The sequence below is a fragment of the Vigna unguiculata genome, chromosome 3, assembly GCF_037176805.1.
Source record: "Vigna unguiculata cultivar grain cowpea cultivar isolate G323 ecotype 2 chromosome 3, ASM3717680v1, whole genome shotgun sequence".
Classification (NCBI taxonomy): Eukaryota; Viridiplantae; Streptophyta; class Magnoliopsida; order Fabales; family Fabaceae; genus Vigna; species Vigna unguiculata.
In genome coordinates this window covers 18175984-18199302 of record NC_140794.1, presented here as the reverse complement: position 1 = coordinate 18199302, position 23319 = coordinate 18175984, and the positions used below count along the sequence as shown (strand labels likewise).

Below are 23319 nucleotides of genomic sequence, written 5' to 3'. Positions count from 1 at the left end.
ACAGTTACCTAAGTTATTAATATTAAACTCCTCATTTACTACCTCATACTCTTGTCTTAGAAATTCCACTAGTATTGGTCTAACAACTAGATCGACCTTTTGATAGTTAAAGACTAGATCGAACTTTTGACAGTTAAAGACCAAATCGGCATCTGAACATTTAAAGATAAGATCAAACTTTAGACAGTTAAAGACTAAATCGATTCTAAGACTACAATAATCATATATAATAATATATATTTCAAAAGGAAGTTTGTGAATATTTTATTTTAACTATTATCATCTACCAATATTATTATTACTATTATTGGAAACTATTGTGTATATTTTCTTATAATAATTATTGTAATTAAAAAGTTAACTTTGTAATACTGTTTACAATTAAAAGGTAAAATAGAAAGAAAATGTCAATACTTAAATATTATTATTTATGTATTTATATGCGCGCGAGCGTTAGAAGGAAGAGGAAGCATTATAAACCGCGGGATGCATATAGCGGCAAGATTTGATTTAAGAACGAACTCTTTTTCTATAGAACAAGAGCATTTGCCTCACAGTTATTCGTTCATTCATTTTGTGTTTGTGCATTTTAGAAATCCTGATGGTAAATGAAGGTAGTTGTTTCCCCACGATGGATCTGCTACGGTCGGAGCCTATGCAAATGGCTCAATTGATCATTCCAACCGAATCAGCTCATCGAGCCATCTCTTACCTTGGCAATCTCGGCCTCTTCCAATTCATAGATGTGAGACTTATTTTCATTCCTCATTCTTGTTGTAGATTCCTTTACTATGAATTCTCAACCTACGTTGCCGTGACTCTTTTGATGCTCTCACTCAATTTTTTTTTTCAATTTTGTTTTGATGCCTTCATTTGTCCGCATGTTATTTGTTTCTTACATTGACAACTGTTTGTTTGGATTTATTCTCCAGCTCAATGTAGATAAAAGTCCATTCCAGCGAACTTATGCTTCTCAGGTGCATATCAAATCTCTACCTGTGCTTGCCTTTTGGTTACGTTTTAAAAAATAAAAATCCTTTGCGCATTTGTTGTGTGTTATCGAAGAGGTCGTAACTCTAATGCCGCGAGATTTCGATAAACTGCATAATAGTTTGATGTCCTTGCATTATGTGATGGCCTAATTGAGCTTGTTTTGTCTTCAGTTGACAGTAATTTTCACGATTCACATTTTTGTTGAAAACACGAACGGAATTGTATATATATTGTTTTCTAAATGAAGATATGTCATATTTTTTATTTTGTTTTATTTCAATAGGTTTTGGATGTTCAATTTATGCTATGGTAAGCCTGTAATGACAAATTGATTTCTATTGTTGCTATCTTAAGCACCTTAGAGAATTCCTTCAAAATATAGATTGGTAATCTTAGGACTTATTTATATTAAATTAAAATAGAGTGAAATTGATTCGGATAAAATCAATTTTGAATTGTTGAACTGATTGGGGATGTACTCAAATTGAAGTTGATCCATCTGGAAGGAAGTCACAATGAGACCCTTCTCTCTGCCCTTTCTATTTGTTCCAGAGGTATTGGTGAGGCTTAGTGACAGTGTATTATGTCTTTCAGGAAACTTTAAGCTCCTCCATTAATTTGGTTTTGTATGGTAATGCTAATTAGTGATTAATGTTGCTAAAATATCCCATCTTTGGTACTCCTTGTACTTTCAACAGTTTGAAAAAGTTCGTAAAAGCATACCCTTATTCTGATAAACCATATTTAATGGAAGTGATTTTGATTTACTGAAATGGAAAACTTATCATTTTATCATCTAGATTAAACGATGTGGGGAAATGGCGCGTAGGCTACGGTTGTTTAAGGACCAAATGTTGAAAGCAGGCGTGTCACCCTCAATGAGCACAGCAAGAGAGGATAATGTTGATCTGGAAAGTTTGGAGGTCATTACATTCTATGGAACTTTTGTCACGCGTTCTTCAGCTCATGAATACAGTATCAGGTAATAATATTTTTGTTCATGTTTAGGTTAAACTTGAAGAACTTGAAGCCGACCTCCTTGAGATAAATGCAAATAATGAGAAGTTGAAGCACACTTACAATGAGCTATCAGAGTATAAGCTTGTTCAAGAGAAGGTATGGTTTGCTACGTTCTTCACTGCCACAAATGCCATAATCACTTCTGATACTTTGGGTTGGTTTTCTGTTCATCTTTCTTGTGTTTAAACTCTAAATAGAAATGTATAAGCGTTAGTTTTTGGTATATTATTATGGTTTATTTCTGTCTACCTTTTTATGCATACTGTTAGTCCTTCTTCTTGGGTTTGTAGCGTGTATTTTATCAAATAGCTTGGTCTTTTCTTTCTTTTTCCTTGACTGGATAAGAAAACTGCAGTCAAAGTGGTAATGCCTTTTTTGATTTATCATTTCAGGTTGGTGAATTTTTCTCTTCAGCAAAAAATAATGCCGTAGCTCAACAGAGAAAGCTTGAAGTACAGATAACTGTTGAAAGGTCTATTGACAGCCCATTACTATTGGAACAGGTATACGCTGCAGCTTTGTTTTTTGTATTTGTTACTTTACAGATTTGTTCTCTTTCTGACGCTTGGTAAATTTATGCTCAGGAGGAGACGTCAGCAAAGCAAATTAAGCTGGGCTTCATCAGTGGACTTGTTTCAAGGGAAAAATCAGTTCCTTTCGAAAGAATTCTATTTCGTGCTACTAGGGGAAACGTGTTTCTCAAACAAGCTGTGGTTGATCATTCTGTTCTTGATCTTTCGTCAGAAGAGAAGGTTTAAATTCCGAAATTTAAGTCTCAAGAGTCTTGCAATTAGATATGTAATATATGTACTAGATATCTAAGTTCCTCCTTTTATTTAAAAACATATGAACTAACAGAGACGAACCTGCTTTGACATGATTGTATATATAATTACTTTTTTCTGATTATGGAAATGTACTCTTCTATTGCTACTACTTCTAGTCACTTCTATCTTCTTAGTTTTTTGGTCCATAAAGTCATAGCCTCCCTTTTTTTACAGGTTCATAAAAATGTATTTGTCGTCTTTTATTCTGGAGAGAGTGTTAAAAGTAAAATTCTGAAAATATGTGATGCTTTTGGAGCAAATCGTTATCCTTTCTCAGATGACTTGAGTAAACAACTTCAGACAATAACAGAGGTAAACTTAATCTTTAGTTTTAGATTTCCGCTTAGTTTTCAGTTGTCGTTAAGTTTAGATTTCTGCTTAGTTTTCAGTTGCCTTTTGTTCAGTTTTCAGCTTCAGATTGCTGCACGATAGGTTTAGTATAGTGTACAAAAGAGAGAAAAGATAAGGTAGTTAGTACAACTGTAATTAAACATCTGTAACGGACTGCTATAAATAGTCATAGGATTGAGAGAGGGGACAGGTTTTTCAGGATTAATGGGTAGAGGTTTTGTGTTGATTATAGGGATCTTAACAAAATTACAATTCCTAACAAGTTTCCTATTCTAGTCAAAGAGGAATTGTTAGATGAATTGACTGGAGCAACAATAGTTTTCAAGTTGGATTTGAAATCTGAATACCATCAAATCCTTATGAGGGAAGAGGATATTGAGAAAGCTGCTTTTAGGGCTCATGATGGTCATTACAAATTTCTAATCATGCCATTTGGGTCGACTAATTCTCTGGCCACATTTCAGTCACTATTGAATAAGGTACTCAGGCCTTCTTTAAAGAAGTTTGTGTTGGTATTTTTTGATGTTTTGGTTTATAGTCCATCCCTCGAAACTCATGTTCGACACTTGATGAAAGTTCTAACAGTGCTTCAAGAAAACCAACTGAAGATCAATAAAAAGAAGTGCAGCTTTGGTCAGCGTAGTTTGGGGTACTTGGGACATATTATCTCAAGTCAAGGAGTATCTGCTGATCCCAAAAAGGTGGAGTCAATGTGGAAATGGCTTGTTCCTAAAGATGTTAAAGCTTTGAGGGGATTCTTGGGGTTAATTGGATATTATAGAATAGTGCAGGGGTATGGCAAAATCGAAAAACCCCTCACACAGTTGTTAACAGAAGAAGGGTTTAAATGGACTATAACAGCACAACAAGCTTTTGACACTCTCAAAGGGGCAGTTTCTCAATTACCAATTCTAGCTGTTCCTCACTTTTATAAAACGTTTACCATTGAGACTGATGCATCAAGCAAAGGATTAGGAGTTGTATTGTTACAAGAGGGCAAACTTCTAGCTTTTTGAAGTCAGGTCTTATCTGAAAGGGGTCAAAATAAGTCTGTTTATGGAAGAGAATAATGGTAGTAGTCCAGGCAGTGCAAAAATGGAAACATTATTTGATGTGTGGTCATTTTATTATTGTTACTGATCAGAAAAGCTTGAGTTTCCTTACTGAACAACATTTACTAATTGAGGTACAATTCAAATGGGCTTCAAAACTTATTGGGTTTGATTTTCAGATACAATACAAACCTAAAAAGGAAAACAAGGCTGCAGATGCGTTAGATCCGAAGGAAATATTTTCAGCGATGTCTATCTTGCAACCTGATGAATGGAAGGGCTGGGAACACAAAAATTCAAAAGAATGGCAAATTAACTTCTTTAATACAGGACTAATTACCCGAGTCTAAAACTCATGCTAAATATTAGTTGGGGAGGGAGAGATTATATTATCAGGGAAAACTTGTGCTGCCAAGAAATTTTCATGAATCTCTCCTGTCATTAGAGAATTCAATGAGTTTCCTTTGGGGGACATAGTGGTTATTTCAGAACTTTTAAAAGGACAACAGGAGTTGTGTATTGGGAGGGCATGAAGAAAGATATCAAAGAGTTTGTGATCCAGTGTGACATTTACCAACAAAACTAGAATGAGACTTTATCTCCTGTCGGATTGCTGCAGTCGTTACCAATTCCCACACAAGTTTTATCAGATATATCAATGAACTTTATTGGTGGGTTACCGAAGGTGCAAGGAAAAGATATTATTTCTATAGTCGTGGACAAATTTTCCAAATATGCACACTTTTTGGCACTTGTGCATCCTTATATTGCAAGAGATGTGACTCAATTATTTGTTAGGAAAGTGGTAAATTTCCATGGATTTCCTTCTCCTTTAAGTATCTGATCAAGATTAACTCTTTTTGAGTAATTTTTAGCGGGAGTTATTTAAACAAGTTGAGACTAAATAAAAGTACAATACAACTTACAATTAAGATAAATAAAAGAGACTATATTTAAGAGTGATTGCTAGAGTTTAAAAACTCTCTTCATATGTTCTCATATTTATATTGATAGGATTCTGATACAATGTGGTAGGGAGGATAAGAGGTCAATCATAGATACTTAGGTACAAAGATAGGTACGGCTAATAGGTACTATCATTTTTCCAATACAGCTACTTACTAACTATATTTAATGCTTATTCTAACACTCCTCCTTAAGCTGAAGCAAACAAATTGTATTTACCAAGCTTTTATAAATAAAATTAATTTGAGACCCCTTTAATGATTTTGTTAACATATCTGCAAGTTGCTCATTGGATCCAACAAATTCACTACAAATTTCCTTGGACAACAACTTTTTCCACATAAATTGATAGTCAATCTCAATGTATTTAGTTATCTCATGGATCACTGGATTGGAAGTAATGTGTAGGGTAGCCTGGTTGTCACAATACATCTTCATTTGCTGAATCTCACTAAAAGTTAAGTTCTTGAAGGAAGTGTTTCACCCATATAAGTTCACAGGTAAGAGATGCCATTTTCCTATACTTAGCTTTAGCTGTATATCGAGCAAGTAGATTTTGTTTCTTACTTTTTCAAGAAAAAACATTTCCTCCAAGGAAAACACACCATAGTAGAATGTCTGTCCGTAGGGGATCTTGCCTGGTCAGCATCACAATAACTTGAGATTTGGGTTTTTCCTTTATCTTTATATAACAAACATTATCCTGGAGTCTTTTTGAGATATCTTATGATACACACGACAATATTCCAATGGCCAATGCAAGGAACCAAGGAACCTACATAAACTGACTAACTACAATTGCAAAAGGTAGATAAGGTCTATTGCTAGCAATGTTATTGATATCACATAACGGAAAATATCGGCGACCCCAAAAACCTTTATAAAGTTATAATAAAAACCATAACAGGTTATAGCGGAAGTATTGCGGTAAAAAAATATAATATCACCACATATAATTTTAATGAAAAAGTAATGATATTATGTATAAAAATTCAATTAAAATAATAACATGATATCAAAACACTACAAATTTAAAGTTTAAAACATAAAATAACAACAAATCATAAAATGTATGTATTAAGTTTCTTTCTAATCATCAAATTCTTCTTCAACTCCAACATAATTGTCTTCAATGTCATCATCCAATGGGGCATATCCCTCCTCCTCTTCCCTTCTGAGAGACTCTTGTCAAAGTTATGTAATTTTTCAAACTTGGAATCAGAGCTATCATGCAATTCCTTTTGAACTTGAATTTGAGTCCTCTCTTTACCCTTCTAAGGTTGTGTTAAAGTTGGAGTTGGAGTTGCACCTGGACCTTTCTTAGAAGCATGAGAAGATCCAATAACAATACCATTACTTAATGGTTGCTTTCTTTTATTAGTTGCTTGTCTCCTTATATAAACTACTGGTTTTCCAATACCTGAAGCTTCATAAACAGTTGCCCAATTAAGAGTGGGATCATCATGAAAAACCAAATCATTACCCCCCTCTTCATTATCGTTATCATCATCAACTTCTCCCACTAACCACTCATTACATTCATCAATATAATTCAATAGAATAGGGTCTATTTCATCCCTAATATTGTATCTTTGAGCAAGTTGTTGATTATACTTTATGTAAACCAAATCATGCAACCTTTTGTGGTCCAGTCTATTCCATTTCTTTGAATGAATCTACAATGTGAATAAGTAATATGTGAATTAATTTCTTTTTACGACTTACAACTAAGATAATAATGAAATGAGTCATGTCTTATTACTTGCTCAAAAACACTCCAATTGTGCTTACATCCCGATGAACTACATGTCAAGCTTAAAATCTTGATTGCTAGCTTTTGTAAGTTGGGAGGTGCATGCCCATAATTCTTCCACCATTGAGCTACACAAGCAAAGAAAGTAGCTTAGAATGTAACCATTATATCTTAGCACGATTTAAAAAGTGTTTAAGTGTCTCACCTGGGACTGTGGTTTTCCTTGATTCTTTGGCAAAATCATCACCAAAGAGTCCATTTGCACTCTTATAAAGAGGAAACTCAGTTAAAGTTTTTTGCTACACATCTTTACGTGACACCAACCTCTTGATGCAATCATATAATCCATTTGTAACTTCCAAATCATATTCCATGTTTAGGTTGGAATAAAAGAACTCTGGATTCAAAAAGTGACCAGCAACATGCAAGGGGCGATGAAGTTGACATGTCTATCTGTTATCAATGATTGTAAATACGCCATTGTATTTACTTTCATCGTTGTTGAATGACTTCATTATTGTTTTCTTGTCTTTCTCCATTGCTTCATATATATAACCCATAACTGCTTTTCTTTCCCTATCCACTAGACGAAGCACATGAACAAAAGGAGCCATGACTTTGAGAGTAAATACTACTTGATTCCAGAATGAAGGCATGAGAACAATTTTTGTATCCTCCCTCCCCTCGGCTTCCTTAGATAGCTTGTTATTGCTCCATTCATCAAAGGTGAACATTTTTCTCAAATTTCCCTTCTCTTGATGCAACCTTTGTAATGATAAATAAGAGGTAGCAAACCCTGTAATGATATGTCTTACTAATTCCCTCTTATTTGTAAATTGTCTCAACAAACTCAAGGTACTAGAATGGCTATAGATAAAGCCAACAAGACTAACTCTTCTTTGAATTGTCTTCTTTATCAAAGGAAGCTTTCTAATGTCTTCAAGCATTAAATCTATACAATGGGCAGCATAAGGAGTTCAATAGAGATGGGGTCTTTTCTCTTCTAACAACTTACCAGTCAACATATAATTGCTCGCTCCCATTATTTGTTATAACTTGAACAACATTTTCTTCTCCAATCTCCTCCACAAGGGAATCAAGCATCTCAAATAGTTTTTCACTGTTTTCACAAAGTTTGAACCATTAATGGACTTGACAAACATTGTCCCTGCAAGGGAGCTCACAAAAAAGTTAATCAAGCATCATTGCTTTCGATCAGTCCATGCATCTGACATAATAGAACAATCATGTTTGCTCCATTGCAATTTATGATCTTGCAACAACTTTTCAGTGTACTAACAACTTTTCAGTGTACCCAACTTCCTTGTTGAGAAGTGGAATTTTGATTTCATGATAACTAGGATCGGGTAAATTAGGTCCATAAGCACCTATGGCATCAATCATATCTTGAAAATTTTTTAACTTCACAAGGTTGAATGACAAGCCTGCTTGGGTACCAAAATCGAGCAATATATTGATGAACCAAGGCCTTTAAATTTTTGTCACATGCCTCTTTGATATTTGTAATAGGAGGGAACATGGCGGGCATGAAGGGCTTCTTTAAGATCATTCCAATACTCAATTTCATGTAGTCCTTTTCTCCTTCTTTGGAGGACTAAAAAGGTCCACCAATTAAGAGCATGCCCTTGAAAGCTAAGAGTAGCTAGAGACACATGCCTCTCTTCCTCCACAACATGACTTTCAAAAAGTTGTTCTACTTTTGCAACCCAATCAAGGAAAGCCTCAACATTATCCCTTCCATGGAAATGAGGCAAGTCAATTTTGACTTCTTATGGTGAGGAGGTATGCTCCTTTGCCTTCTCACATGAGGCGATTGTCTGATGTTAATGCGCTCATCTTCCTCCTCTTCAAAATCATACTCATGCCTTGAAGTAGCATGAGAAGGCCTAGGAGAGGCACGGGTATTATGGGTGGGAGGGGTAAGTTAATTGGCAATTAATTGAAGATTGGCTTGCATGGAAGCCATTTGATCTTTGAGGTCTTTAACCTCTTGAGAGAGGTTATTTAGAACTCTAGGATCAACCTCAACCTCCTCATCACCACTTGTGTGGAGGTTGGTTTCATCAACATGTTGTTGATGTTGGGTACTAGTACGAGTAGCCCTTCTAGTGCTCATGGTGATTGAAAGAACTTAGAAACTTTAACAAAGTGTGAAAGAAGAAACCAAGTACAAGTAGACCTCCAGGTTAGGTGAGGTGAGTCTTAAAGACTTCTTAAGTACCAAGGCCAATCCTTGCCAAGATGCACTTGCAAAAGGTTTCAAAGAGCACACAATTGTTTAAGTGCTAAGTAAATAGAATCACTTGAGGCACTAAGCACAAACAAACACAAACAAGACTCAAAGAAAAGAAAAAGACTAACACTAAAACATACCCCCTAAATGGAAAACTTTTAGGGACTTTGGTCTCACAATTTTAAGCCACTAAGCATCTAACTATGCGGCCTAAAAGCAAGGTGAAAAAAAACTTAGAACTTTCAACACACTCACTTACTAAAATGTTGCATTATTGGTATAAAAAGGTTCTACTTAGGAGATGAGATTGAACACCTTTGGCTCCCCAAGACACCTAAGTAGGCCACAAGTTACAATGGAGAACTTTAAAGCAATTTTGGTGCACTAATTTGGTACTCAAAATGAAGCAACCCAAAACCACTTAATATGCCAAATTTTGATGCTCAAAAGAAGCAATTTCTCAAGTAAAGGAAGCTTCAAAATGGTACCAAATAAGATGTCCCACAAAGATGTCAAAAGAAGAAAGAAATAAAGCCAAAATAACAAGCAATGCAACTCCAAAATGTGCTGCCAAATTGCACAAATCCGAGAGCCAATATCTTGGCTTGTAGCCTCCTTTTGAATGAGCAAAAATCACCACCAAGTAAGGCACTTGTAAAGCACCTTAGGCCACCAAATTGAGATGCAAAAACAGCAAAAAAACATTCACGGCTGAAGACAAAACAGTCACACAAACCTGTACCAAAAACAGCAAAGAAAAAAAACTATACCAATCCAAGACGTTAGCACTCACACTCACAATGAAATATGGCTCAAAGCTCACACGATTTAGAAGAAAAAAGGAGGAAGTACTTCAAGAATCAAGCAAACTAAAGTCTACCTTAAACTCCACCTCCTAAAATGCTACCACTAGAATATAAATCATTCATAGAGCTTAATCCCCACAATATCATAGTAAACATAAAGCCAACAAACTTGAATGAAGCAAAAAAATAAAGCAAGAAAAACTAATTAAGGAAGCTAAACTAAGTGGAATTAAAATGAAACATGACTAGAAAGAGAGCCAAGAAATGACAAGCAAGAAATTAAGGAAAGAAACAAAGGCTAGCACAATCAAAAGGAACCTAGAATAACACTAGAATGGAAGAAGAAAGTTTATAGCTCATTTTGTGTGATGTAGGACTTGGTTCTCATCAAGCAAATGCAGAATTCAGCCATATGAACAAAAATGAAGATTAAACAAAGTGCTTAAACATGACTTAAGACAAAACACAACACAATGAACTGAAAATTAAAAGATGTACTAATTAAAATGAAGAAAAACAGCTAGGAATCAAAGAACTAGTGCTGGAAACAAGAAAATGGAACCTAAAAACACATATACACCATTGAGTCAAGGAGTACTACAATTGGAATCAACAAGATTCATGTAGCCTCAATGTCAATCGGTAGAAAGCAAGAAAAACTTGAAGACAATGGAGAAGAAGAGAACAACACGGAAATGGAAGCAAAAGACAAGAATGGATCCAAAACCTTACCCAAACCAAGAGGATGGATGTACCAAGGCTTGGATGGCTCTGAAAACCACTTGATGGACCTTTATGCGCCAAAATGAAGAGGAAATTGTCCATGGTTGCAGCGGAATTGGAGCTGGAATGGAGGAGTGGGCTCAAGCTTGGAGGCTCTTGAAGCAATGACGATGAAGTGGAGATGAAGCCTAGAAAAGAAGTCTTTTCTAGGGAAGGGGGCTAGAGGAGTTTTGGGTAGAAACTAGTCTAGCAAGTGACCCTTGAAGGCAATAGGTGGAATACTCTTAACAACAATTCTATTACCATTCAAAAGTAACCAAATACAAGAGTAAGAAGGCCCCATTTATAGGATTCATGGCCGACCTAATGTAATGTAAATGTATCATGAAATGAATTGGAAATGTAGCTTGGAGAAGAAGCTCAATTTGTGGTCGTGAGATGCAAAGGAGTGAGGGATCAAGAGCCATGTGTCCGCTCACACTCTCCTTGCCTTGCTCCATGAAAAGCATGCGCACTAAGCAATGCACCAAGCTGAAAAATGCGCTCCAAAACTTGGCACAACCATGAAGTGTGCGCTCCAAATTTGTCCTCCCATGCTAGTCTCGGCCAAGTTATTTAATTGGGCTTGAATTAGCCCAATTTGAAGGCTAAATAACAAAGTACTTTAGCATTTTATTCTACAAAAACATGGCGTAACATTTGGCCCAAAATAATTCTACTCTAATGCTTCTACATGCATCCTATCATATTTTGATATCTTCTTTAGCCCATGAAAACAACATATGAAGCCTATGATGATTTTGATCCTCATGAGCAAAGCCCATTTGAATCTTTCTAAGCATCCCTCTTGTTATTGGGCCTTTGAGTGGGCTTGGGCTTTGAGATGCATGTGGGCCTAGAGTTGGGTCTATGATGGACTCATCAACCAAGGTCTTTAAATTTTTGTCACATGCCTCTTTGATGTTAGCTTGCCTTAGTTTTTTCCTTTTTTCTCTTCTCTATTGCAGCAGCTGGATTTCTACAAAACATATCCATTGGTCCTTTTCTTCCACCGCTATTTCTCCCTTTATCATTACTAGCCATGGATATTTCAACCTCCTCTTCGCTCATGGTTATCATTTGCTACACTATATCCAGGATTGACGAAGGAACTGTCTGCTTTTTCTATAAATAATTTCCGAAGTTCTTCTCTCTTATTTTTTGGAGTCTTGGTACAAGCAATAACATTTCCCTTCTTTGCTATTAGATGTTCTTTTGCTCTAGTAACTCCTTCTTTCATAACTTTTCCACAATAATTGCCAACAATTGTATTAAAATTTGATTCATCCATCAGATGACAATGTTTCCAACTCGGGTCACTACCATGAGATGTTCTTGAAGTATCCTTATCATGGGCCATTATTGTTGTTGGAAAATAGGAATATTTTTTGCAAAATAATTATAGTGAAAGTAGAGGAGTAGAAAAACAAAATTGAAAAAGAAAACAGACTTGGCGGTGACCAGTGGCGAAACTTGGACCAAAATTTTAACGGGGCCAAAATATATTTTTTACATATAAATTATTTTTTTTATATTAAAAAAACCTCACATTATTTTCTCTATTCAAAATAAGTACATGTGATAATAGAATCCAAAAAAAATATAATAATAATATACATGAAAGTGTAACATAAAGTTTATTATCAACAATCATATACTAAAAAAAACAAAAGTTATTATAGGTAACTTTTAAAAACTTAAATAATTAAACAAAAATGAAGTTTGTTGTAATATCCCTTGCAATATAAATTTTCTTATTGCTTGCTATAAAAACTTTTAAAACCTATAAAAAAACACTCAAAAAAAGATAAAATATGTTGATGACAATCAACACAATGCCAATTAGAATTCAATGAAAATCAACTCAATTACATGTAACAATGAAAACATTTGAGTTAGTTCACCTGTTTGGTTTTTTACTAAAAAGATAGCACGGTAAACAATATGTAACATCTTTTAATGACGAATACCGAATACTCTAACCATGAAGAAAATAAGCTAAATCATGTGTATTGAAATCTTCTTGGATAACCATCTTTACTAGACAACGAATAATTTTCTCGATGCATTTGATATGGACCCCATTTTAGATAAGTCCTCCGTACCTCATCAATTTGATTTGGTGGGTATTGCCAAATTTGAGGACGTTTACCCGGATCACGTTCTAAAGCATTTTCACATTCATTATATGTAACTCTAAGAACTTTAGAGAGTTGTTTTTCATTTTCTTCAATTTTTGGATTATCGTGAAGTTTTTCAAGTTTAGATGACATAAATGCATTTTTTTCATCTTCATCACAAACATTCCTCTTGTAAAAAGAATCAATTCTTCTACTCTTTATCATAATTTTTCTAATATAAATTTGTCACCTCTAACCTATTTAGGAAAAGATAAAATTATGAATACCCCAAATTAAATCTCAAAACCAAGACTCAATATTTTAAGAAAATTAACACCTTCTAAATAATTAGCTTCCCTTATCTTAAAGTAGATTCCTAATATTGTTCTTCTCTTATACAACTTCAAAAGCTAAAATAGTTCTATCTACACAAAGACAGTTTGATCAACAATTAGAGCATGATTTTATGATCATAAAGATATGCCTAGAGCGTAGAAAAGTCACATACAAGAGGAAAACATATTGTTTGAAAAAAAGGGTCCAACTTTAATGCCATAAACCCTTCAACATCCAATCTTCTTCCCAAGTGGAAGGGTAACTAACTCCCATGTGTTATTTTGATCAAAAGCTTGCATTTTTCTAATCATTAACAAACATGTAATACTTCTTGGTTTCAAGAGATTAATAACGATACCCCTTTTGTAGTCAAGAATATCCTAAGAAGACACATTTAATAACACGAACATAGAGTTTATCCAATCTTGGACATACATCATGAACAAAACATATACAATCAAGCACATGAAGAGTAACATGAAAGAGAATATCGTTTGGATAAATAATGGAATAAGGAACTTTATTGTTGAGAGAAGAGGATGACATTCTATTAATTAGAAAACAAGTAGTTAAGATAGCATCGATGGACCGGTACATTGACGCCAAGCAATAAGGTATGGTCAATCTCAACCAATTGCCTGTTCTTTCTCTCTGCAATACCATTTTGTTGAGGAGTGTGAGGACAAGTAGACTGATGTAAAGTGCCATGTAAACTTAAAATTCTAGAAAAATTAGAGAAGTAACAAGATAGCTAAAGCCAAAAGATGACACATGATCTGGTTCCCAAATATCATAATGAATAATAGAAAAACCAGAATTACACATTGATTCAAATCTTTCTAGAAAAGAAGATCTAACATGTTTACCTAACTAGCATGACTCACATTCTAATGTTTGAAGACTATTAAGTTCAAGGTCCATTTTTTTAATTTTGACAAGTGCAGATGTCCTATACGATCATGTAAAAGTTTAGCAAATGGGGAAGCAAAACTAGACACACATGAACTAGTTCCAAAATAGTACAAACCTCTAGATTCATATCCTTCTACAATCAGTTGTCTTGTATCGTATTCTATTTAACAAAGGAATTAACACCAAAGGTTATTAAATAATTTAAAGGATTCGTTAATGGACTCAAAGAAATAACATTGAAAGGACAAGAAGGAACAAAAAGAACCAATTTTTTGTTTAAGGAAGGAGAAAGTGAAACCTAACTTACTCCTTGTGAGGATATGTTAGAGTCATAGGCTAAGGTTATGAAATGAGGATTTTTTGGAAAAGAAACGGATGACAACATGAAGGTAATATGGTAAGAAGCACTTGAGTCAATTGTCCATGGACTTTGTCCTTCCATGGACTGTGAGATTCAAGCAATTGAGAAGCTGGGATTTATAAATGATTATGCCAAGCTATTAGATTTCAATCTCAAATATTCTTGGTATTCTTCATCAGAGAATTTTGGTTTAACAATTATGGCATTAGATACTGTTAGAAGTCCCACATCGATTAAATAAAACAATTTCATAGCATATAATTAGGGGGTTGCAAACCTCATCTTACAAGCCGATTTTGTGGGGTTGAATTAGGCATAAACTCCACTTCTAACAGGGTATCAGAGCCATACTTAAAAATGGCTGGTTTTGTGAGATTGAGTTAGGCTTAAACAGACCACCCATTAATTGATAGAGTATTTAGTAAGAATGAGTGGTATATTTATCACTATTCTATTATGTTTTATGTAGTGAAAAAGATCAAATTTATGCATTTTAAAGTTATTGAATATTTAGCTTGTATTCATATTACAGATAGAGATAAAGGTAGAAATAAATTTACTCTCAGATTAGAACCATTTTTATTGGTTAGGATAAAGATGTATTTAAACTTTAGGTTAACAAAAACAAAAAAATTTATTCACAGTAGAGATATGGTTTTTAATGGAAGAATAACATTTATGGATAAATATAATATAGTTATTAGCAATTCAAAACCCAATAAACAACTGTCTGTAAAGGTAAGTAATTTTTCAGAAACTCTTGTAATTGAGAGTCCTCAGCATGTCAGGGTATTCTATTCCAGTTCTTATATTATGTACGTGTTCTCGACCTCATATCCCTAATAGGAGATACATAAACTATATGTTATTTTCCGATGAAGGGAAAGCTTGAAACAGTGACGAAACATATAACAACTGGGAGCTTGTTATGAAAGATAAGTCGCTGATCTATAATGAAACTTGAGAATTAAATATGTTATCTGTGGGAAAAAAGAAACTTCACAACAAATGGGTTTATCGGGTGAGGGAAGATAATGATGATGGCTCCAATATAGAAAACAGACTAGTAATATTATTTCAGCAAAAGGAAGAATATTGAAGTATTTAATCCAATTGTGAAGCTAAACACTACCAAGTTTGTCTTGAGCATTGTGGCTAGTGAAAATTGCATTATTTTAATGGTGATTTAGATGAGGATATATATATATATATATATATATATATATATATATATATATATATATATATATATATATATATATATATATATATATATATATATATATATATATATATATATATATATATATATACCAACTTAGAGATTGCTAAGAGAATGGGTAGAAGAATATACTCTGTATATCAAAGAAGAGTTTGTATAACTTGAATCAAACACCAGGAAATAGTTAGGAAGTTTGATGGCTTCTGGCAGAAGGAAGGATTCCAAAAGTGCAATGTTGATTAATGTTGTTTCTTCAAAGATATATAAATTCAGTTATATCATTTTTGTTACTTTATATAGATCATATGCTGGTGGTAAGTTTGAACATATGTAAAATTAAAATGCTTGAAAGTGTAACTGTCAAAAGAATTTGATATGAAGGACTTAAGTACAGTGAAGAAGATTCTTAGAAAGCAAATGACGAGGGATAAATAAAGATGAGTTTTGCAGTTATCTCGGGATACATCAATCGTATTTTGCAAAGTTTTGACATGGAAGATATCAAGCTAATTAGCACATTTTTGTCTAGTCATTTTTTCCTATTCCAGGATAAGTTATCTTGAGAGAAAAAGAGAGTTCATGACTAAGGTTCAATATGCTTCCATCTTAGGAGGTTTGATGTACGCGCTAGCTTGTATAAGACCAAAAGTATTAGCCATCTAATGGGAGTTGTAAACAAGTTGATGTCAAATACAAATAAAGTTCATTGAGAAGTAGTGAAATGGATTTTGAGATATCCATAAAACACTAAAGAAGTGTTTTTATTTTTGTAAAGGAGAACTAAGAATACAAGACTATGCAAATGAAAACTTTGGAGGTGAAGTCAATCATCACAGAAGTACCACTAGTTAAATTTTTACGATTGATACTATAATTATTACTTGAATATTGCTTATAAATAAGATTGTTGTTAACAGAACTAGGATTCACTCAGAAGAAATATACCTTGCACAATGATAGTCAAAATGTAATACATGTGTAAAAAATTCGACATTTCATTCAATAACAAAGTACATTTGTTTTTGTTATCACTTCATCAAATATTTTCTGAAAAATGAGGTGCTAACATAGGAAAAGATTCAAGATAGTAACTATTGGCCTACTGAAGTGTTGGTATGCAAGAATAACGAACAAAAGATGATCGTTTATTGATCAAAGTATGAAGACAAATTAAAATAAGCGTGAGAGAAAAATTGTTGAAAGTGATCAACATTGTTTTAATGTTGAGAGAAATAAGGAGAACAACAAAAGGGAAATAATTAGCAAAGTATTAGGGGAAAAATGTGCATTCTCATAAATATCATCCATTTACTTTGTAAATTAATCAGTTTCATAAAAGAAAATAAAACAAAGAAAAAACATTAGTGAGAAAAAACATTATTTCGTGTATAACTATTCACCATATTAGAGATTTCGGATTTTATGATGCGAGCTTCTTCCCACTGCCCCAAGCCCAAGTGGTTGGTCTACTGTATCCACAGTAGCAGCTCTTCATAGACTGATTACACAAAATGTGCAGAAAATAATAACTGTGTACTATGTTGATAGGTTTCAGGAAGACTTTCAGAATTGAAGACTACAATAGATGCAGGATTGCTTCACCGGAGCACTCTGTTGCAGACAATTGCAGATCACTATGAGCAGTGGAGCCTTCAGGTTTGGTTCATTTTACATCTAGTATCTGTATGAGCAGAGCATAGCCAATATACTATTTTATTCAAGTTTTTTTTTTCCAGCTTTGTTGCTAAGCTTCTGCAATTAATTTTCGTTCCAATGCTAACTTTTCCTTTCTTCAATTTTAACTGATAGTTGAAGAAGGAAAAGTCAATTTATCACACTCTAAATATGCTTAGCATTAATGTGACAAAGAAATGTCTCCTTGCAGAAGGTTGGTGTCCTGTTTTTGCGACAAGCCAGGTCTGCCCTTGAACTATGAATTTAATTTCTGATGCGTTGTGCAGAAGCATATATGCAATGCCGTATTTACCGGTTGGCATAGCTAACTAATTTGATTCAATACTTGACAGATTCACAAAGTATTGCAGCAGGCAACTGTGGAATGCAGTTCTCAAGTTGAGGCCATATTTCAGGTCTTAGAGACAAAGGAATCACCGCCTACCTACTTCTGCACAAACAAATTCACTTCTGCTTTTCAAGAAATTGTAGATGCCTATGGGTAAGTTATGTGGCCCTGAGCATGAGCATTTCAAATTTCATTTCCCCTCTTATTAAAAATAATCCCTAGCAGGTAATGATGATCTGATTTGCACTTTTATCCTCTGGGTCGGTACAACTTCTACTCATCTGTTTATTTGTTTATTAAAGCTGAGAAAATATGTGGAAAGTGAAATCACTACAAAATTAACTTGTGTCATACTTGGTAGCTTGCTGACAGCAACATTTTGTCACTATTTATTCTTTAAATGTGACCGGTACAGATGCATAAAATAACTGGGTATTCATTTGAATTTTTCAGACATATTCTACAAACAGAAAGTTTAATCTATCAATGATTCTTAAAAATAATTTTTTTCAATTAAAAATGGACCTCTCCAATATATATATCACATATCACAACTTAAGCCTCCACAAACTTGTATTTCATCTAATTATTATATATAGTTTATTTTATACATAATAATTTTTGTAACTTTTCAAGACATTGGAACTGCATTATGAGTCTGGGGACTTGTGTAAGTTTATCAACTCTTGTAGCCAACACAAAAATACGCTGCCACCCGAAGTTGAAGTTAAATTTATAGTAGAACATACTTTCAGAAAATCTGGGGACTGGTGTAAGTTTATCAACTCTTGTAGCCAACACAATTTTTACAGACCTGATGAGAGTGGTGACAAATGGATTTGATATGATTAAATTAGGATTTATGTTTTCTTTTAGAGTGTGTTTGGTTAGCCGTTCTAGTAATATCTAATATTGCTGAAGTTTTTTTACCTCAGTTATCACGTTATCAAAGTTCAATAACCGATTCTTAGTTGCTTCTAGCTTTATTGATAATCGACCTGCAACTATAATAATCGTTATTACTTGACAGAATCGCCAAGTACCGGGAAGCGAATCCCGGTGTGTACACAATTATCACTTTTCCATTCCTTTTTGCTGTAATGTTTGGTGACTGGGGGCATGGCATATGCCTATTACTGGCGGCTTTGTATCTCGTAATCAGAGAGAAAAAATTTTCAAGTCAGGTACTTTACTAATGGTCGTGGATTTTTTGTATTCAATCTGAATGTTTCCTCCTATTATATTTTATGCCAGTATTAGTTTTGTTCAATGTTGTTAATAACGGCAGAAACTTGGAGACATAATGGAAATGGCTTTCGGTGGACGCTATATTATTATGATGATGGCACTCTTTTCAATCTATACCGGGTTGATATATAATGAGTTCTTCTCCGTTCCATTTGAATTATTTGCTCCATCTGCCTATGGATGTCGTGATTCTTCATGCGGGTGGTTATCAGTACAGTTTATTTAATATTATTAGATTTTACTTTTCTCTTATGTTATTACTAATTGGTTACATTATTTGTGTGTGCAATATTTATTACTCCATTTTTAGGGATGCTTCTACCATAGGTTTAATAAAAGTGCGTGACACATATCCGTTTGGTGTGGATCCCAAATGGCACGGTACTCGGAGTGAACTCCCATTTCTTAATTCTTTGAAGATGAAGATGTCAATTCTGCTGGGGGTATCCCAGATGAATCTTGGAATCATAATGAGTTACTATAATGCAAAATACTTCGAAAACGATATAAATATCTGGTAACAGCAAAAGACAATTTTAGTTTTTTTTTAGTCTGTAGTGTATGGTGTTCATTGTTTGATTTTCTGATAATGACTCAGGTACCAGTTCGTTCCCCAGATGATATTCTTAAATAGCATGTTTGGCTACCTTTCACTCCTCATAATTGTAAAATGGAGCACTGGATCACAGGCCGACCTGTATCATATACTTATATATATGTTCCTTAGCCCAACTGATGATTTAGGTGAAAACCAGCTTTTTTTTGGTCAACAGCTCCTTCAAGTAAGCAATTTCAGTTTGGATAAATTTGTTTTAGCCAGATACCTCGTCTGAACTTCCTACTGCTTCATTGATGTTAGCTTGTGTTACTACTGTTGGCACTTGTTGCCGTACCATGGATGCTAGTACCAAAGCCCTTTCTCCTGCAGAAGCAACATAGAGAAGTACACTCAACCACTATTTTGTTTCTTTCTTTATCATTTTTAGTAAATCACATTCTAATTTCCATTACCATGCTTCCTCAGAGGCATCAAGGTCAATCTTACTCTTTGTTGTTCAACAAGGATGATCCTGACGAATCAGAGTCACAAAGTGTTCCCTGTGACACTGACGATGAGTTTGATTTCAGCGAGGTTTTTGTGCACCAACTTATACATACAATCGAATTTGTGCTTGGAGCTGTGTCTAATACAGCTTCGTATCTACGTTTGTGGGCCCTCAGGTATGTAGCTGAAAGCATGTGACTCGGCTTTTTCTTCTTGCACCCCCTTTTTTTTTTCAAATGAGCATTTCACCCTCTGTAGAAGTGACTTCCCAATTACATGCGAAATTTTTTCAGAACAGGGACTTTCGGAATAGAATTTTCGGAATACATTCTTAAACAAAGAATAAGCTTTTCAGATATGATATTTTGTGGAATGAGTTTTCTTGAATAAACTTAAAGACATGGGCTTCGAAAATAGCTTTCCATAACGGGCTTTTTCTCTGCAATGTGTTTTTTTCTTTCTTCTTCCTCTCGAATGTTCTCCCTCTCTTTTTCTTCCTCTACAGAGGTGATGGCAGCAAATGTGCAACGACGGTGGCGGCAATGATGTGATACAGTGAGGGGGGTATTTTAGTCTTTTAATATTTACTAGGATGGATTTAGTAATGATGGGGTGGAGGTAAAACCCTATGATTCTAGTGTGTGAAATTTTCTTCCGGTGAATCAAAATTAAACTTGGACATGCAATTTGGGCTTTTTGATGAACTTCCAACTCGTGAATGGGATTTCTTCTTGCAGCCCCATAATCTTAGTGAAATAACTTAGTTACCCTTTATTAAAAAAATTTGCGCAACAAGTTGTCTTCCAAATTTGTATAAGGATTGTACAATTTGGAATTTATAATCTGAAATGTATTTTAAATACTAAATTGTCTGTAAATTTACACGAAGAAAACATGGGAGTGCAGGAAGAAATTTCCTGGCTAATGCAAAAAACTTTGAAATGACTTTGTATTCAAACAAGTATATAGGAAACCATCCTCTCATGATTATACAGATCAGTGCCCTCGTGAATTGAATGCATTGCCCTAAGGTTAGATTGGATCGAACCATTTGTGGTTGACCAGTTTCTGGAAATGAACCTATATCTAGTAAAACCATGAAAAACAGTAAAACCTTATATCTATTAACTCCCTAGTCAGTAAACCCACATTTTCATGGTTTGGTTCATATATATGTGCTATTGATTTGATAAAAAATATTATCAATACTTTGATAAAGAAACGTCGATATTAATTTCTTGTCCTTTGTACTGCACCAGCAAGTTTCAGGATCCAATCCGTTTTATGTAATTTCGAGGGTTGGTTGCTTAGCAATTCTAGTCAGGGTTGTTAAATGAAAAAAGAAAAAAAAAACTGATACGGTTTTATTATCATCCACGCATGAGTTGCAGCTACTTGTGTTCTACAAGATTTTCGTACCATTTTATTTCAATAGTAACTAGTGTCCTGTAAAAATGGAAAAAGTTTTATTAGATACGAAAATATTTAATATATTTGAAATATAATAAATGGCAATATCATTTCCATTAGATGAACTTGTATCTAACAAAAGAGATCTGACCAAGTCACATTCACATCAGATTTGTTTATTATAAAATGGTGAACTAAAGTTCGAATACTCATTTGGAAATGTCTATATGTAGTATTCGACAATGCTTCAATTGTTTCTAAACGAAGCTATTTGTGGGAAAAGTAAACACTTCGACGGTTTAATTAATCAGAAGCATTTAGTACATATTTGATGTTCCTCAACATTTAAGATACTTTTACCTCAACCCTTTGTTGTAAACCGTTCTACTTTAAATAAATCACATTCTTTGATTATAATTCTTTCTTTGGTTTCTTGTTTTGTTCAGCTTAGCTCATTCGGAGCTGTCCAGTGTTTTCTACGACAGAGTTCTGCTTTTGGCCTGGGGGTAAGTTCTTTAGTTGTGCTTTGGAAAGTGGCGAGCCATTAAGAAGGTTGGTTATTTGATGCATTAACCCTGAATGTTTCCGTGACAAATGCAGGTACAATAACACTGTTATTCTCGTTGTTGGCATTTTTGTTTTTATCTTTGCAACTGTTGGTGTGTTACTGTTAATGGAAACTCTAAGTGCTTTCTTGCATGCTTTGAGACTTCACTGGGTAGAGTTCCAGAACAAGTTTTACGAGGGAGATGGCTACAAGTTCTTTCCGTTTTCATTTACATTACTAACGGATGAGGATGATCTGTAAGGTGCCAAATACCAGATGATTTTCTAATAGATCTGCCCTGCACAATCAAGTGGTGTATAGTGTAAAGTGATTTTGATATTCAATTGTTTTGACTCGTTAATTCTAATTGTTTCCAGACCACATTAACATGTCAAATTAATGTAATACACAATTTATAACTGATGTTATGAGATGTTCAGCTTACCTATGCTCTTTTAACAGATATCTTTCGCAGTTTACTGCAAGACATTGGGATGTGACAGCGTTAATGGTGAGGACACAAATTCATTTCATTCAGGTTACGTGCAATAACTATTGGTAACGGTGGGTAATGTTTTGTAGCTAGCACACCGAATTACAGAAAAAGAAAATCGTAAACATGATCATACAGTTTCCTCTTCCATAAACTTATATCATCCAAATTATTTACGTACACACTATACGTGTGCCGCCATCATGGATAAGCATAAGAAGTTTGTCTGTTGTTCATCTGAAGTTTGTCCATCGTTTGATCGAAGTTTGTCCATTATTTCTTCGTAGTTTGTCTTTCGTTTTACCGACGTTTTCATTTGTAGTTTGTCTTTCGTTCTGCCAAAGTTTGTCCATTGTTTGTTCTAAAGTTCATTAGTCATTCTTCTAAAGTTGGTCCATTGTTGGTTCTAAAGTTCAAAGTTTGTCCATCATTCATCCACTATTTTGAAGTTCATCTTAAGCTTGTGGCATTCACCTAAAATTCATCCCTTGTTCATCTTAAGTTCATTCATGTTGGAAATTGAAGTGTGAATTCATTATTCGTTTGAAATTCATTTAATGTTCATTTACCTAAAGTTGGTAGTTCATTCGTCCGTTATTCATCTCAAGTCTGTCCATCATTCGATTGAAGTTCGTCTGTCATTTGTCTAAAGCTTGTCCATCATTCATTTAAACTTCCGTCGTTCATTCAAATTTTGTTTTTTGTACGTTCAAAGTTTGTTTATCATTCATATATAGTTTATCTAAAGTTCATAGTTCATTCGTCCAAAATTTGTCTGTTATTCATCCAAATGGCAATCTCTTAATTCTTCTACTCCA

At 34.2% G+C, this 23319-nt stretch overlaps 1 protein-coding gene and 1 pseudogene across 2 annotated transcripts; one reads left to right on the top strand and one right to left on the bottom strand.

Moving 5' to 3' along the window:
• Positions 1–465: 465 nt before the first annotated feature.
• LOC114177415 (V-type proton ATPase subunit a3-like) lies at positions 466–22429 on the top strand. 2 transcript variants are annotated; one of them, XM_028062743.2, is made up of 18 exons: positions 466–745; positions 933–977; positions 1794–1916; positions 2002–2109; positions 2406–2516; positions 2598–2765; positions 3015–3152; positions 17284–17391; positions 17545–17652; positions 17763–17911; positions 18789–18942; positions 19047–19207; positions 19317–19523; positions 19605–19788; positions 19866–19949; positions 20031–20227; positions 21908–21967; positions 22062–22429. In XM_028062743.2, exons 1-18 carry the CDS (start codon positions 602–604, stop codon positions 22267–22269), a joined length of 2457 nt encoding a protein of 818 aa, XP_027918544.1. In that variant the 5' UTR covers positions 466–601; the 3' UTR covers positions 22270–22429. The 2 variants fall into 2 exon arrangements, with proteins under 2 accessions (XP_027918544.1, XP_027918545.1); XM_028062744.2 differs by lacking the exons at positions 21908–21967; positions 22062–22429 and adding an exon at positions 20557–21872.
• On the bottom strand, positions 6287–8868 carry LOC146887545 (uncharacterized; annotated as a pseudogene).
• Positions 22430–23319: the final 890 nt, after the last annotated feature.

Excerpts from the sequence above, each read along its gene's own strand:
- LOC114177415 (XM_028062743.2), top strand. The coding sequence starts at position 602 with ATGGTAAATGAAGGTAGTTGTTTCCCCACGATGGATCTGCTACGGTCG. Across the intron at positions 2,110-2,405 it reads ATAAGCTTGTTCAAGAGAAG|GTTGGTGAATTTTTCTCTTC; the intron begins GTATGGTTTGCT and ends TTATCATTTCAG. Across the intron at positions 19,789-19,865 it reads TTGGTCAACAGCTCCTTCAA|CTTGTGTTACTACTGTTGGC; the intron begins GTAAGCAATTTC and ends CATTGATGTTAG.